Genomic DNA, 16,262 nt, shown 5'->3' on the forward strand with positions numbered 1-16,262 from the left:
ATACCTGTTCCAAGTGGCATTACAGTTCAGGCTCCCGAGTGGTGCAGCGGTCTAAGGCACTGCATCTCAGTGCAAGAGACATCACTACAGTCCCTGGTTTGAATCCAGGCTGTATCACAACCGGCCATGATTGGGAGTCCCATAAGGCGGCGCACAATTGGCCCAGCGTCTTCCGGGTTTGGCCGGGGTAGTCCGTCATTGTAAATAAGAATTTGTTCTTAACAGACTTGCCTAGTTAAATAAAGGTGAAATCAAAATATATAAACAACTGAAGATACTGTATGTGTTGTCAGTTCAATCATAAAAGCAACTAAAATGTATAACGTTATAGTTAGGAAATAAGTACTGAAGCAGCGCCTGGTGCCAGTCACAAGCTTTATTAACAGAGCAAAAAAAAGAAGAGAAAGTTCAATGTCCAAAATAGATTTCAAACAAATATACATCTCAACCAAAAAAACTACAAAACAAAAATAGCTATAATATCTATCAAATAAATATTCACATCAACAACAACATGTCTTTCATCGTTTGAATCAAACATTTCCTTGCGACATTCTTTAATGTCTTTACACATATTATAAAATAAGATTTGTACAATCAAACTGTTACAGCACATGCTAGGAGTAGGACTGCACCAATGTACCACACACTTGCTGTACTACACAATGACTGACTGCATGTTAACTGATATGATCCATGAAATGTTTCTATATCCAAGACCGGATCCCCTGTACGAGTTTGGAACTCGGAATTATAAGGAAACTCAAGAAAAAATATTCTGAATCCAAATTCCGATCAACCCTTGAGGTAGAAGCCGAATCTGCACTTCCATTGACTGTGGAAATGTCTCCTTGTACGTTACGCCCTCCTTCACTCCCTATCTGTGCAACGAACCAACCGATGAGCCATTCTGAGTCTGGATTGGTTTCCTGTGTTGAACTGTTGCTAGGCAATGCTGAGGAATTCCAGTGTGTGACCAAGGAACTGGAGCCTTTGTGCAAATCAAATCACTGACTGACTGACTACCATGGGGTCGTCCACAGCTCACCACATAGGTTAACAAACACCGTCTCAGTCACACACACACAAGGATTCAATTCAAGCTTTAATACCAAAATAAAAACACACAAACCCCAAAATGAATAATGGAAAAAACATTACTTCTTTCTTTCTTTGGCCAGCCTGCATGTTTTTATTTTATATTACTTGTTCCTCTAACTCCCTAAATATTTCCATATACCCTAGCCCCTTTTCACACATTGATTGTTAAAAGTTAGGAGGCTTCCACATAACGTACCCCAATGGAAAAGGATTCAATAGTGCCAACAGTGACTAGAGCCGAAAACCAGATTCTCTCAGTCTCATTTCTTTAACTCACTCGTCTCCCAACGATACTGCACAACTGATAGCATAGACTCACTGACATCTTCAAATTGCATTATTCCCCTTCAGACTCAAATTCCAAACTCTTTAGTGGCACAGCGAGAGATGTCATTGGTTACCTTACATACCAGTGGCTACTAACGAGACAGAAGAAGGGAAAGTGGAACCAGATCGGACGCCATCTTGATTCTACAGCAGAGAGGATGGTTCAGTTTGTTTTGCCATACTGTATGTATGTCCATGGAGTAGCAGCAGGATATATTGGCTACTCGATCAGCTGACTTTGCATCACAATCACTTAAATCATTATTGCTTGATAGTTAAAGCCGAGATAGATCAATGCTGTACTGCACACACACAATTATAACCAAGAAGCAAAAGATTGAAGCTAAAAAAAGGTCCTAGTTTAGCGACACATTGGACTGGACTGCCCTCCATGATGCTGGGACTTGAGGTGTAACAGGACAACGAGAGAAAGGGAAGGAAGAGTAGAAACATTTAGGAAGAGAGGAGACTAAATGAAGTGGAGTGCTACATTACATTGTTGAAAATTAAATAAATGAACAGCCATATTTTCAAAAATCAGGATGAAACTTAGGAGATATTATATAAATGGTATAATGGAAACTGTATACTGTTTGATCATTGTTGATTATCAAAATACCAATAATGTGATGCTACAACACGTTCTTCTGTAGTAGGATTTGGTGAACTGGACATCACATTTCCCCAGTGAATTCAGCCAAGTTTTTAAGCAGCATCTTCTAGTTTCAAACAGACAGTCCTGTAAATAATCACCTCAAGGAATTGCAACACTGACCTGCCAACCATTACCAGAAGTAACTTCACAGATCTCTTGACAGAGCTGCATTAAACTGTGTTGTGCCCATGGCCCGGTTAAAACAATACCCCACTCCTTGGAAGTGGTTTTTTCTTCATCAAAGCACTCCTCATCAGACAATTCTCAGCTACATTCAGATTGTTTTCTATCTCTGGAAGCTCCAGTACATTCACATTGTTTTCTATCTCTGGAAGCTCCAGTACATTCACATTGTTTTCTATCTCTGGAAGCTCCAGTACATTCACATTGTTTTCTATCTCTGGAAGCTCCAGTACATTCACATTGTTTTCTATCTCTGGAAGCTCCAGTACATTCACATTGTTTTCTATCTCTGGAAGCTCCGGTACATTCACATTGTTTTCTATCTCTGGAAGCTCCAGTACATTCACATTGTTTTCTATCTCTGGAAGCTCCAGTACATTCACATTGTTTTGTGACTTCCCTCTTTTCTTCTCCCAAAGCGCCAATATCCATCTGTTCTGTACTTTTCCTCTGTAACCTGGTACTCCACTGACTGAGAGCAGATGGCTCACACTGGTGTCTGTCTGTCTGTGTGTATATCTGTCTGTCTGTCTGCCTGCCTGTCTGCTTGTCCGTTCGTCCGCCTGTCTGCTTGTCTGTCTGCCTGACACCTTCCTGTTCACGCAATCAGCCCTTATCCGTCAAGACCTCCTCTCCTCACGGCCGAGACAATGAGAAGTGTAATGGCCCTCTGTTCATGCTATGATCCCATCAAACACTCCTCTCTCCACATCTCTCTCAATCAGTCAGCCCCCGTTGGGCCTTAATCAAGAAGAACACAAACACCGTTTGACCACTGATTTGCTCATGTTGCTACACCTTATAGTTGACACTCTGTAGTGCAGTATATTATCATGCTAGATTTTTTTTGAAAAATAGGTATTGAATTGTCTTGAGAGGCATTTTTAACATCCCAACTTTAAAGCTTTGTCACACGTTGCACATTTCTCCAATTTGGAAAAATCAACATGTTCCTAAATAGTAGTGATGTCACACCATCATCGTTGCATACCGTTACTGTAACAGGTGAGAAAAATGGTTCGCTGATGATCAAAAAGCCAAGATACAGTACTGAAAAAGATGAGATATGCACTGAAGAGTAGTTCAGGACAAAGTGTCCACCTGTTCTGAATTTATTTCACTTTGGGGGCGGGGGGGGGGGGGGGGGTTGAGGAAGGATTCAACATGGAAGAAGAGCCTTCTCATGATGAAGATATTGTGATGAAACCAACCCCACCTTCCCCGAACCAAACAGTCAAGGGGTTCTGGGGAATCGGAGCAGCGTGTTGGAAGGGAGGGAGAGCCCCCCCGCCCGGGTCTCCACTCACATGATGGAGCAGCGTGTTGGAAGGGAGGGAGAGCCCCCCCGCCCGGGTCTCCACTCACATGACGGAGCAGCGTGTTGGAAGGGAGGGAGAGCCCCCCCGCCCGGGTCTCCACTCACATGATGGAGCAGCGTGTTGGAAGGGAGGGAGAGCCCCCCCGCCCGGGTCTCCACTCACATGACGGAGCAGCGTGTTGGAAGGGAGCGAAAGCCCCCCCGCCCGGTTCTCCACTCACATGACGGAGCAGCGTGTTGGAGAGGAGTGAAAGCCCCCCCGCCCGGGTCTCCACTCACATGACGGAGCAGCGTGTTGAAAGGGAGCGAAAGCCCCCCCGCCCGGGTCTCCACTCACATGACGGAGCAGCGTGTTGGAAGGGAGCGAAAGCCCCCCCGCCCGGTTCTCCACTCACATGACGGAGCAGCCCTTGGTCTTCTCCTTCTTGAAGGAGCGGCTGGGGAGATGGAGGAGCCTCTTGGATAAGCGTCGAGTGGGGCTGGGCTTGGGGAGGGGCTGGAGCTTGTTGATGCAAGCCAGAGAGGCCGTACGGAAGACACTGTGGATACTCTTCTCTGAGGTGAACGCTGAACACTCCAGGTAGGCCTCAGTACCAAGCTGCTTGGCCATGGAGGAACCCTGGGGAGAAAGAGGAGAGCGGCTGAGAGCTTATTCTGTTCCACACAATAGATTTCACCATACATCTCTATCTGAACAGGTGTGTGTGTGTGTGTGTGTGTGTGTGTGTGTGTGTGTGTGTGTGTGTGTGTGTGTGTGTGTGTGTGTGTGTGTGTGTGTGTGTGTGCGTGTGCGTGTGCGTGTGCGTGTGCGTGCGCGTGTGTCAAGGTTTCCGTTAGGAAAATGTGGCACCGGACATTTGACCGGCAACATTTTAATTTACCAGACATTTGAGAAATTGACCGGACCCATTTCCATTGGGTGCGTAACCCGATTAGGGCGTCCGCCCACGGTGCTCAGAATGACAGAAATCACATTTAGATCATGTGTAATTCATTCTAACAAATTCTAATGTGTGCTTTGAAGATGTTAGAATACCTGTCCACGTTTAGTTTTCCTCAGACAACAAGACACATAACGAACAGCTAAATCACTAGCCTGTCAATCTACTATAGTAGAAAAGTTTAGGCTACCTATTCCAAACAGACTCTGGGATAGTTGTGGGACGATAGATCCCAAATTTATACAACCAGGCTACATACAAAAAAAAAAGTCTGATGCAACAGATTAGAAGGTTTAGCTTAAAATGTTGAAAAACGATTATTTATTCACATTATAAAGCAGTAGGCTACGCTCAAATGTGCGTTCCATAATACAATTAGCAGGAAAACACCGTTGTGCCTCTACATATCTATTAAAAGATTCAGTATATGTTTTCAAAATGCATACTCCCTCAAGCAATATTACAAAGTGGTGTGTGATGCACTAATGAAACCTGCCTTCTGTTGCTGTTTGATGCCGCATTCAAAACAACTGGGAACTTAGAAATATACGATTTCTGTCTTCAGTGCGTTCAAGACAACTGGGAAAATAACGAGGTCTGACTGGGAAAAATCCAACTCGGAATTAAAACTCTGGACTTTCCGACCTGAAGATCACTGACGCCATGATTTGACCTCATATTTTTCAGAGTTCCCAGTTGTCTTGAAAGCACCACAAGATTCAGCAGCAGCAGCTCTCGCGCTGTCTGACAGATTTTCCACTCAAAGGCTCTGTATCTGCATGCTGTACATGTGTGATAAATAAGACAGCCTACATAACGAATATAGGCTACTGTACACACGCGCCAATTTAATTCCACAAAATTATGCACATCAACCTATAGACCGATAAGCATGACCAGTCAAATGTATTTCCATCGACTGGTATTTCCATCAATGAAGAGGCTAAAAAGCATAATTTGGCAATGTTTTTTTTTCTTCTACTCCCGTACAATTCGCCGGCAGCAATTTTTATCTGCTTTAAAAAAAAAAGTGAACAAAAGCCGACTATTACCGGCTAACGAAAACCCTGGCCTATGTGTGTCCTCTCAGTCTCACCTGCTCATGGGTGATGGGGACCTGTTTCTGATTGGACAGCTCCATCAGGGTGCAGACGTCTGTGCGCAGGTCGGTCTTACAGCCAATGAGAAGGATGCGTGTGCTGGGGCAGAAATCTAAGATCTCTGTCTTCCACTAGAGAGACAACAGAGCAGATATTTACCCACATGATAATGAACAAGTCATGATTTGGGGTAGTTAACCAAATTACAAATGTAATTTCCCTCATGATTACCAAGATAAATAGTCTTACGGACCTGGTGAATCACATAGCTATAAACTAGAAAGCAACAATACGTTGCCTAGTCTCTGTTTTGAATAGCACGTTTTGAAAAGCCCAATAAAAACCAGATGATTTGAGCCAGGTAGCTGGATTGAAATAATCTCTGAGGACTTGCAGACAGTTAGGAATAGTGTTTAGAGAGAGAAAAGAGAGAGAAAAGAGAGCGACAGAAAGATAAAGTGAGAGATGGAAGCCATTACCTTCTTGAGCCCACAGTCGAAGGTGTCTGGGCGGCTGATGTCAAAACAGAGGAGCACCGCGTCAGAGTCACTGTAACAGAGAGGCCTCACGTTGTCATAGTAGGGAGAACCTAGAGGAGAGGACAGAGACGCCCACAACAACATTCAGATGCAGTAAAGGGAAGAACATACAGGAAAACAGAAATAGTTTGGTCTAACACCCTCACCAAATACTGTCCAAGGTAAATGATAGTAGACTGTTTTCTTTTAACTATATAATGCAGAAAGGAGACATATCCAAGAAGAAACAACATTTAGTTGAGCGCAGTAGAGACAGAGAGAGAGACAGAGAGAGAGACAGAGAGAGAGACAGAGAGAGACAGAGAGAGAGACAGAGAGAGACAGAGAGAGACAGAGAGAGACAGAGAGAGACAGAGAGAGAGAGAGAGAGAGAGAGAGAGAGAGAGAGAGAGGAACATAAAAATTCAACATACCAATTAGGATCTGGCTAAAAATACTTGAATCACTTATAGAACCCATTGCCCTTTATGGTTGTGAGGTCTGGGGTCCGCTCACCAACCAATAATTCACAAAATGGGACAAACACCAAATTGAGACTCTGCATGCAGAATTCTGAAAAATATCCTCCGTGTACAACGTAAAACACCAAATAATGGATGCAGAGCAGAATTAGGCCGATACTCGCTAATTATCAAAATCCAGAAAAGAGCCATTAAATTCTACAACCACCTAAAAGGAAGCGATTCCCAAACCTTCCATAACAAAGCCATCACCTACAGAGAGATGAACCCGGAGAAGAGTCCCCTAAGCAAGCTGGTCCTGGGGCTCTGTTCACAAACACAAACACACCCCACAGAGCCCCAGGACAGCAACACAATTAGACACAACCAAATCACGAGAAAACAAAAAGATAATTACTTGACACATTTGAAAGAATTAACAAAAAAACTGATGAAACTAGAATGCTATTTGGCTCTAAACAGAGAGTACACAGTGGTAGAATACCTGACCACTGTGACTGACCCAAACTTAAGGAAAGCTTTGACTATGTACAGACTCAGTGAGCATAGCCTTGCTATTGAGAGAGGCCGCCGTAGGCAAACCTGGCTCTCAAGAGAAGACAGGCTATGTGCACACTGCCCACAAAATGAGGTGGAAACTGAGCTGCACTTCCAAACCTCCTGTCAGGTTGTGTGCTACTGATGTAGAAGTCAGGTGCAGGAGAGCAGAGAGTTGTGATCAGGCCCACACTTTATTTGGCAGAAGCAAACAACAGACGGACGTAACCGCGTCAAACAAACCTCCAGCCAAAGGCAAAAGTGAAAAGCGCAACAAAGTCACAACGATGCAAAATGTTTAACAATAAACATACTACGGGTTGAACATGGTACCCGGAGAAAAACCAGCCTGGCGCGTCACACAAAACACGTAACAAAAACAATTCCACACAAAGACATGGGGGGAACAGAGGGAATATATATGTAGTGTGATTAGGGAATGTAAACCAGGTGTGCGGGGAAACGAGACAAAACACATGGAACAATGAAAAGTGGAGCGGCGATGGCTAGAAGGCCGGTGACGTCGACCGCCGAACGAACAAGGAGAGGAGCCGACTTCGGCGGAAGTCGTGACCCCTCCTGACAAATGTATGACCATATTAGAGACACATATTTCCCAATGATTAAACAGATCCACAAAGAATTTGAAAACAAACCAGATTTTGATCAACTCCCATATCTACTGGGTGAAATACCACAGTGTGCATCACAGCAGCAAGATGTGTGACCTGTTGCCACAAGAAAAGGGCAACCAGTGAAGAACAAACACCATTGTAAATACAACCCATATTTATGTGTATTTATTTTCCCTTTTGTACTTTAACCATTTGCACATTGTTACAACACTGTATATATACATAATATGTAATGTCTTTATTCTTTTGGAACTTCTGTGAGTGTAATGTTTACTGTTCATTTTTATTGTTTATTTCACTTTTGTATATTATCTACCTCACTTGCTTTGGCAATGTTAATATATGTTTCCCATGCCTATAAAGCCCCTTGAGTTGAATTGAGTGAGATAGAGAGAGATAGAGACAAGGAGACATATAGGGAGAGACAGAAAAAGAGGACAGAGACCAGGGGTAATCTCTGAGGGGTATCACTTCTCATGCTGAGCTGTACTTTGCTGTCCCTTTCCCCTCTCTTTTTTCTCTCCTCTCCTATCCTCCTCATCTCCTCTCCTCTCCTCCCCTCCCTATCATCCTCCTCCCTATGCTCCTCCTCTCCTATCCTCCTCATCTCCTCCTCTCCTCCCTATCCTCCTCCTCTCTTATCCTCCTCATCTCCTCTCCTCTCCTATCCTCTCCTCCCTATCCTCATCTCCTCCTCTCCTATCCTCCTCTCCTCCCTATCCTCCTCTCCCATCCTCCTCCTCTCCTCCCTATCCTCCTCATCTCCTCCCTATCCTCCTATCGTCTCCTCTCCTCTCCTCCCTTATCCTCCTCTCCTCCCATCTCCTCTCCTCTTCTCCCTTATCCACCTCGCCTCTCCTCCCCATCCTTCTCTCATCCCATCTCCTCTCCTCTCCTCCCATCTCCTCTCCTCTCCTCCCTTATCCACCTCGCCTCTCCTCCCCATCCTTCTCTCATCCCATCTCCTCTCATCTCCTCTCCTCCCTTATCCTCCTCTCCTCCCATCTCCTCTCCTCTCCTCCCTTATCCACCTCGCCTCTCCTCCCCATCCTTCTCTCATCCCATCTCCTCTCATCTCCTCTCCTCCTTTATCCTTCTCTCCTCTCCCCTATTGGTGTTTCAGAGTGGGAAAAGATGACAATCAAGACACTAAATCCACATTGATATTTTTATCACTGGATTAAACAAGTGGAACAGAACAGTGAGGCTGGCTGGGAGCAGCAGAGCAGGCAGACGCTCCCACTCATGCACTCGGAATCCTTAAGCAACTACCCCCATCTCTCTCTCCCCCCCCCTCTCGCCCCCTCTACACACCCCCTAGTCTTCCCTCCACTCAGCACAGCGTAATACCTCCAGTCCCTCTGCCGTTACCACAGCAACAGCCTTGGAATCCTCCATCTGCATCAGGCGTTCCTCCCACCCCTCCTTAAAGGCTGGCCGCAACTGCCAATCATCTTACACACTGCTGTCCACCCACCTGCCCAGCTATCGCTCTACACAATTCTCTGTTAAAACAATGTTGGGGCACACACACATGCATGGAAACGCATGCTATCACGTATGCAGGTACACACAGTCACACATGCACTCACACAGCGGCACGCACACAGTCACACAGCCACACACACAAACAAACACGTCTTGGTTACTTGAGTCTCTCGCTCTTGTTTATTGATTATATTTGTTATATTTGGCATCAGCGGAAGGTGATTCTTATCTCTTCATCTAATTAGAAATGAGAGGCTTAGATGGATAACTCTGATTAAAAAGGACTTCCGGCCTCCCGGGTGGCGCAGTGGTCTAGGGCACTGCATCGCAGCGTTAGCTGCGCCACCAGAGACTCTGGGTTCGCGCCCAGGCTCTGTCGCAGCCCTCAGTACAGCCTCAATTCATCAGGGCATGGACTCTACAAGGTGTTGAAAGCATTCCACAGGGATGCTGGCCCATGTTGACTCCAATGCTTCCCACAGTTGTGTCAAGTTGGCTGGATGTCCTTTGGGTGATGGACCATTATTGATACACACGGGAAACTGTTGAGTGTGAAAAACCCAGCAGCGTTGCAGTTCTTGAGACAACCCGGTGCTCCTGGCACCTACTACCATACCCCGTTCAAAGGCACATACATACAGTGGGGAGAACAAGTATTTGATACACTGCCGATTTTGCAGATTTTCCTACTTACAAAGCATGTAGAGGTCTGTCATTTTTATCATAGGTACACTTCAACTGTGAGACACGGAATCTAAAACAAAAATCCAGAAAATCACATTGTATGATTTTTAAGTAATTAATTTGCATTTTATTGCATGACATAAGTATTTGATACATCAGAAAAGCAGAACTTAATATTTGGTACAGAAACCTTTGTTTGCAATTACAGAGATCATACGTTTCCTGGAGTTCTTGACCAGGTTTGCACACACTGCAGCAGGGATTTTGTCCCACTCCTCCATACAGACCTTCTCCAGATCCTTCAGGTTTCGGGGCTGTCGCTGGGCAATACGGACTTTCAGCGCCCTCCAAAGATTTTCTATTGGGTTCAGGTCTGGAGACTGGCTAGGCCACTCCAGGACCTTGAGATGCTTCTTACGGAGCCACTCCTTAGTTTCCCTGGCTGTGTGTTTCGGGTCGTTGTCATGCTGGAAGACCCAGCCACGACCCATCTTCAATGCTCTTACTGAGGGAAGGAGGTCGTTGGCCAAGATCTCGCGATACATGGCCCCATCCATCCTCCCCTCAATACGGTGCAGTCGTCCTGTCCCCTTTGCAGAAAAGCATCCCCAAAGAATGATGTTTCCACCTCCACGCTTCACGGTTGGGATGGTGTTCTTGGGGTTGTACTCATCCTTCTTCTTCCTCCAAACACGTCGAGTGGAGTTTAGACCAAAAAGCTCAATTTTTGTCTCATCAGACCACATGACCTTCTCCCATTCTTCCTCTGGATCATCCAGATGGTCATTGGCAAACTTCAGACGGGCCTGGACATGCCCTGGCTTGAGCAGGGGGACCTTGCGTGCGCTGCAGTATTTTAATCCATGACGGCATAGTGTGTTACTAATGGTTTTCTTTGAGACTGTGGTCCCAGCTCTCTTCAGGTCATTGACCAGGTCCTGCCGTGTAGTTCTGGGCTGATCCCTCACCTTCCTCATGATCATTGATGCCCCACGAGGTGAGATCTTGCATGGAGCCCCAGACCGAGGATGATTGACCGTCATCTTGAACTTCTTCCATTTTCTAATAATTGCGCCAACAGTTGTTGCCTTCTCACCAAGCTGCTTGCCTATTGTCCTGTAGCCCATCCCAGCCTTGTGCAGGTCTACAATTTTATCCCTGATGTCCTTACACAGCTCTCTGGTCTTGGCCATTGTGGAGAGGTTGGAGTCTGTTTGATTGAGCGTGTGGACAGGTGTCTTTTATACAGGTAACGAGTTCAAACAGGTGCAGTTAATACAGGTAATGAGTGGAGAACAGGAGGGCTTCTTAAAGAAAAACTAACAGGTCTGTGAGAGCCGGAATTCTTACTGGTTGGAAGGTGATCAAATACTTATGTCTTGCAATAAAATGCAAATTAATTACTTAAAAATCATACAATGTGATTTTCTGGATTTTTGTTTTAGATTCCGTCTCTCACAGTTGAAGTGTACCTATGATAAAAATTACAGACCTCTACATGCTTTGTAAGTAGGAAAACCTGCAAAATCGGCAGTGTATCAAATACTTGTTCTCCCCACTGTATTTTGTCTTGCCAATTTACCCGCTGAATGACACACATACACAATCCATGTCTCAATTGTCTCAAGGCTTAAAAATCCTTCCTCAACCGGTCTCCCCCCCTTCATCTACACCAGGTATTCCCAAACTGGTGTGCGCCATGCCGTCGGCGGTACGCCAAATAAAATAAAAAATTCCACATTTTTAAACAGTCCATTTATATTTTCCAACGGGACTATATAAACTCAGCAACAAAAAAAAACATCCTCTCACTGTCAACTGCGTTTATTTTCTGCAAACTTAACATGTGTAAATATTTGTATGAACATAACAAGATTCAACAACTGAGACATAAACTGAACAAATTCCACAGACATGTGACTAACAGAAATTGAATAATGTGTCCCTGAACAAAGGGGGGTCAACATCAAAAGTAACAGTCAGTATCTGGTGTGGCCACCAGCTGCATTAAGTACTGCAGTGCATCTCCTCCTCATGAACTGCACCAGATTTGCCAGTTCTTGCTGTGAGATGTTACCCCACTCTTCCACCAAGGCCCCTGCAAGTTCCCGGACATTTCTGGGGGGAATGGCACTAGCCCTCACTCTCCGATCCAACAGGTCCCAGACGCACAGAATGAGCAGTATGGCTGGTGGCATTGTCATGTTGGAGGGTCATGTCAGGATGAGCCTGCAGGAAGGGTACCACATGAGGGAGGAGGAGTCTTCCCTGTAATGCACAGTGTTGAGATTGCCTGCAATGACAACAAGCTCAGTCCGATGATGCTGTGACACACCACCCCAGACCATGACGGACCCTCCACCTCCAAATCGATCCCGCTCCAGAGTACAGGCCTCGGTGTAACGCTCATTCCTACGACGATAAACTCAAACATCGACCATCCCCCCTGATGAGACAAAACCGCGACTCGTCAATGAAGAGCACTTTTTCCCAGTCTTGTCTAGTCCAGCGACGGTGGGTTTGTGCCCATAGGCGACGTTGTTGCTAGTGATGTCTGGTGAGGACCTGCCTTACAACAGGCCTACAAGCCCTCAGTCCAGCCTCTCTCAGCCTATTGTGGACAGTCTGAGCACTGATGGAGGAATTGTGCGTTCCTGGTGTAACTCTGGCAGTTGTTGCCATCCTGTACCTGTCCCGCAGGTGTGATGTTCGGATGCACTGATCCTGTGCAGGTGTTGCTACACGTGATCTGCCACTTCAAACATACCCCTTCAAACATTCGACCTCCAGCGCACTCTCAAATTGTGTTTTTTCCCATCATTGTAAGCCTGCCACACACACACTATACAATAAATGTATTAAACATAAGAATGTGTCACGCCCTGATCTGTTTCACCTGTCCTTGTGCTTGTCTCCACCAGAGTGTGCAAACCTGCCATCAAGGCAAATGGTGGCTGTTTGAAGAATCTCAAATATAAAATATATTTTGATTTGTTTAACACTTTTTTGGTTCCTACATGATTCCATATGTGTTCTTTCATAGTTTTGATGTCTTCACTATTATTCTACAATGTAGAAAATATTAAAAAAATAAAGAAAAACCCTTGAATGAGTAGGTGTTCTAAAACTTTTGACTGGTACTGTATATTCTGTTCTCAAACGTGAAACTGGAAGGAGGGTCCCTCAACAAGGTCTTACTTAGGGCTCTAAAAAGCTTGGTATAATGTAGGTCACCGTGGCCAGTTCATATAGATCCATGATTCTCAAAATGTTTAATGTACCACCAAGTTCATTTTGCTCTGCCTGGAGTACCCCTGAACTAGTGATAGAGGATATAGGATGATGATATAGGATGAGAGGATGTAGTTACCTGACGTGTCCCACAGACTGAGCTCCACGCGCTGCTCCTCTAGTTCCAGACACGCTGTGTAGTTCTCAAACACTGTGGGCACATAAGTCTGAGGAGAGGAATGACATAGCAGTCTGTTAATATCCTCCCTGCTACAAGTGATGGACATTATTTTCAGAATTCAGATCTACATTAAAATGAAATACAGTCATCTAATACGAAAATAGTAAACATTTGAGTGTAAACGAATTAGTAGGCTAGCCCAATAAAAATGAATGGAAAAAATGGTGCATGATCATATCTGCCTTTTTCAATGTGGTGATGAAACCCATTTCAATGTGGTGATGAAACCCATTTCAAAGTGGTGATGAAACCCATTTCAAAGTGGTGATGAAACCCATTTCAAAGTGGTGATGAAACCCATTTCAATGTGGTGATGAAACCCATTTCAATGTGGTGATGAAACCCATTTCAAAGTGGTGATGAAACCCATTTCAATGTGGTGATGAAACCCATTTCAATGTGGTGATGAAACCCATTTCAAAGTGGCGATGAACCCCATTTCAAAGTGGCGATGAACCACATTTCAAAGTGGCGATGAACCCCATTTCAAAGTGGCGATGAACCCCATTTCAAAGTGGTGATGAACCCCATTTCAAAGTGGTGATGAAACCCATTTCAAAGTGGTGATGAACCCCATTTCAAAGTGGTGATGAACCCCATTTCAAAGTGGTGATGAAACCCATTTCAAAGTGGCGATGAACCCCATTTCAAAGTGGCGATGAACCCCATTTCAAAGTGGTGATGAAACCCATTTCAAAGTGGCGATGAACCCCATTTCAAAGTGGCGATGAACCCCATTTCAAAGTGGCGATGAAACCCATTTCAAAGTGGTGATGAAACCCATTTCAAAGTGGTGATGAACCCCATTTCAATGTGGTGATGATCAGAAGCCTACAGTAGAACATGTGATATAATCCAATGTGAAAACTGTGAATTATTGGACATGCGCATCATGTAGTAGATACAGGCATCCTGGCCCGAAGCGGATGATGCTCTATCAGAAATTAATCCATCGTCAATTTATTCCCAACTTTTAAAAGAGCCGTTTATGAGGCTGATCAAATCCTCAGAAACATGTGCTCAATCAATATGGAAGCTTTGCAGAACATGTATAATGTGTATCTTAAAATGATAGTATTGCAACAGGAGAACAAATATTCACATACCTCTGGATAACAATCCTTCGCGAGGACTTGCAACATCGCAGTTTTTCCGCATTGAACATCTCCAACAAGAACCAGTTTACATCTCACCACCAACGGCTGTGGATTTCTCCTTTCCTTCATATTTGTAACAGTCAAGAACACAAGTCTTTATTAAAGAAAAAGGGTAACAACGCGAAATCCAAAAGAAAAGCGTCCTTGTTAGCGGTAGAGCACCGTAGCCTATTCTGAAGTGTGGTCTAGTCCTAGAAGGATGCTTGCATTTGATGTAATGAGAGTCAACACAGCGGCTCTTTATAGCGCGCGCCAACAGCCAATGGGCGCGCGGTTTTCCTGACTTTCTTTCACAGCCCCAGAGTTCTCTTGTCCCTGGCCGCTGAAATTAAATGGGTTATTTTGCCTTATGCCAGGTAGTTAAAGAAATACAATTTTAAACCGAAATAATCCACGTAAAAGTATTATTACTTGGTTTATGTACAAGACAGTTTTTCTCTAGGGATTAAAGTCAAGATGGCAATACATGTGCTGGAGAGATCCAAGTCCAACACAAATCTGAAAGAAAAAACACAAACTTTGTAACCATAAACCTCACTATTTCCAATGGCAGTTGTTTTAGCCTACATGTTCATTTGCATTTCATTACACTCAAATAATATATGCAGGCTACAGTATTAGTATGTTGGTCGCTCATTAAATCAAGTTGGTATAATATTCCTCAGGACATTCAGTATGGTCTGGTCTGTTGCTCTAGAGCTAGGCTTTAAGGTCACCAATTAAATCATTAGATTGACTTAACTCTGCAAGATCCATAGATCAAAGAACTCTTAGAAAAAAAGGTGCTATCTAGAACCTTAAAAGGGATGTCCTAATAGGATATCCCTTTGAATAACCCTTTTAGTTCCAGGTAGAACTCTTTTGGGTTCCATGAAGAACCCTTTCAACAGAGGGTTCTAGTTGGAACCCAGAAGGGTTCTACCTGAAACAAAAAAGGGTTCTCCTATGGGGACAGCCAAAGAACCCATTTGGAACCCTTTTGTCTATGCATCAGGGCTGAAGACAATAGTCAACAGACGATTTCCACTGTTAGATAATTAGTCTGCTTTCATCAGACCCACAGGCTCAAATCACTGGAAAGAGTTGTGGGATGGACTAAATCTAATTTGTCTGCAGAAATAATGACAGTGATTAAGTTTTCAAAGTAATCTAAACCATCACTTCCCAACCCTCTTCTCGGGGACCACCAGACATTTCACATCATTTTGTTGTAGTCCGGAACTGGCACAACTGATTCCATTAGTCAAGGGCTTGGTGATAGTTGCCTAATGGAATCAGGTATGCCAGTTTAGGGCTTGGTGATAGTTGCCTAATGGAATCAGGTATGCCAGTTTAGGGCTTGGTGATAGTTGCCTAATGGAATCAGGTATGCCGGTTTAGGGCTTGGTGATAGTTGCCTAATGGAATCAGGTATGCCGGTTTAGGGCTTGGTGATAGTTGCCTAATGGAATCAGGTATGCCAGTTTAGGGCTTGGTGATAGTTGCCTAATGGAATCAGGTATGCCGGTTTAGGGCTTGGTGATAGTTGCCTAATGGAATCAGGTATGCCAGTTTAGGGCTTGGTGATAGTTGCCTAATGGAATCAGGTATGCCAGTTTAGGGCTTGGTGATAGTTGCCTAATGGAATCAGGTATGCCAGTTTAGGGCTTGGTGATAGTTGCCTA

General features: G+C 44.4%; 1 protein-coding gene across 1 annotated transcript; it reads right to left on the reverse strand.

Annotated features, from left to right (window-relative positions):
• Positions 1-356: 356 nt before the first annotated feature.
• On the reverse strand, positions 357-14,798 carry LOC139557750 (rho-related GTP-binding protein Rho6-like). Its single transcript, XM_071372904.1, has 5 exons — positions 14,548-14,798; positions 13,340-13,427; positions 6,105-6,214; positions 5,622-5,756; positions 357-4,203 (listed from the first exon to the last, which is right to left on the reverse strand). Exons 1-5 carry the CDS (start codon positions 14,665-14,667, stop codon positions 3,976-3,978), a joined length of 681 nt encoding a protein of 226 aa, XP_071229005.1. The 5' UTR covers positions 14,668-14,798; the 3' UTR covers positions 357-3,975.
• Positions 14,799-16,262: the final 1,464 nt, after the last annotated feature.

This window comes from Salvelinus alpinus, chromosome 28 (assembly GCF_045679555.1).
Source record: "Salvelinus alpinus chromosome 28, SLU_Salpinus.1, whole genome shotgun sequence".
Lineage (NCBI taxonomy): Eukaryota > Metazoa > Chordata > Actinopteri > Salmoniformes > Salmonidae > Salvelinus > Salvelinus alpinus.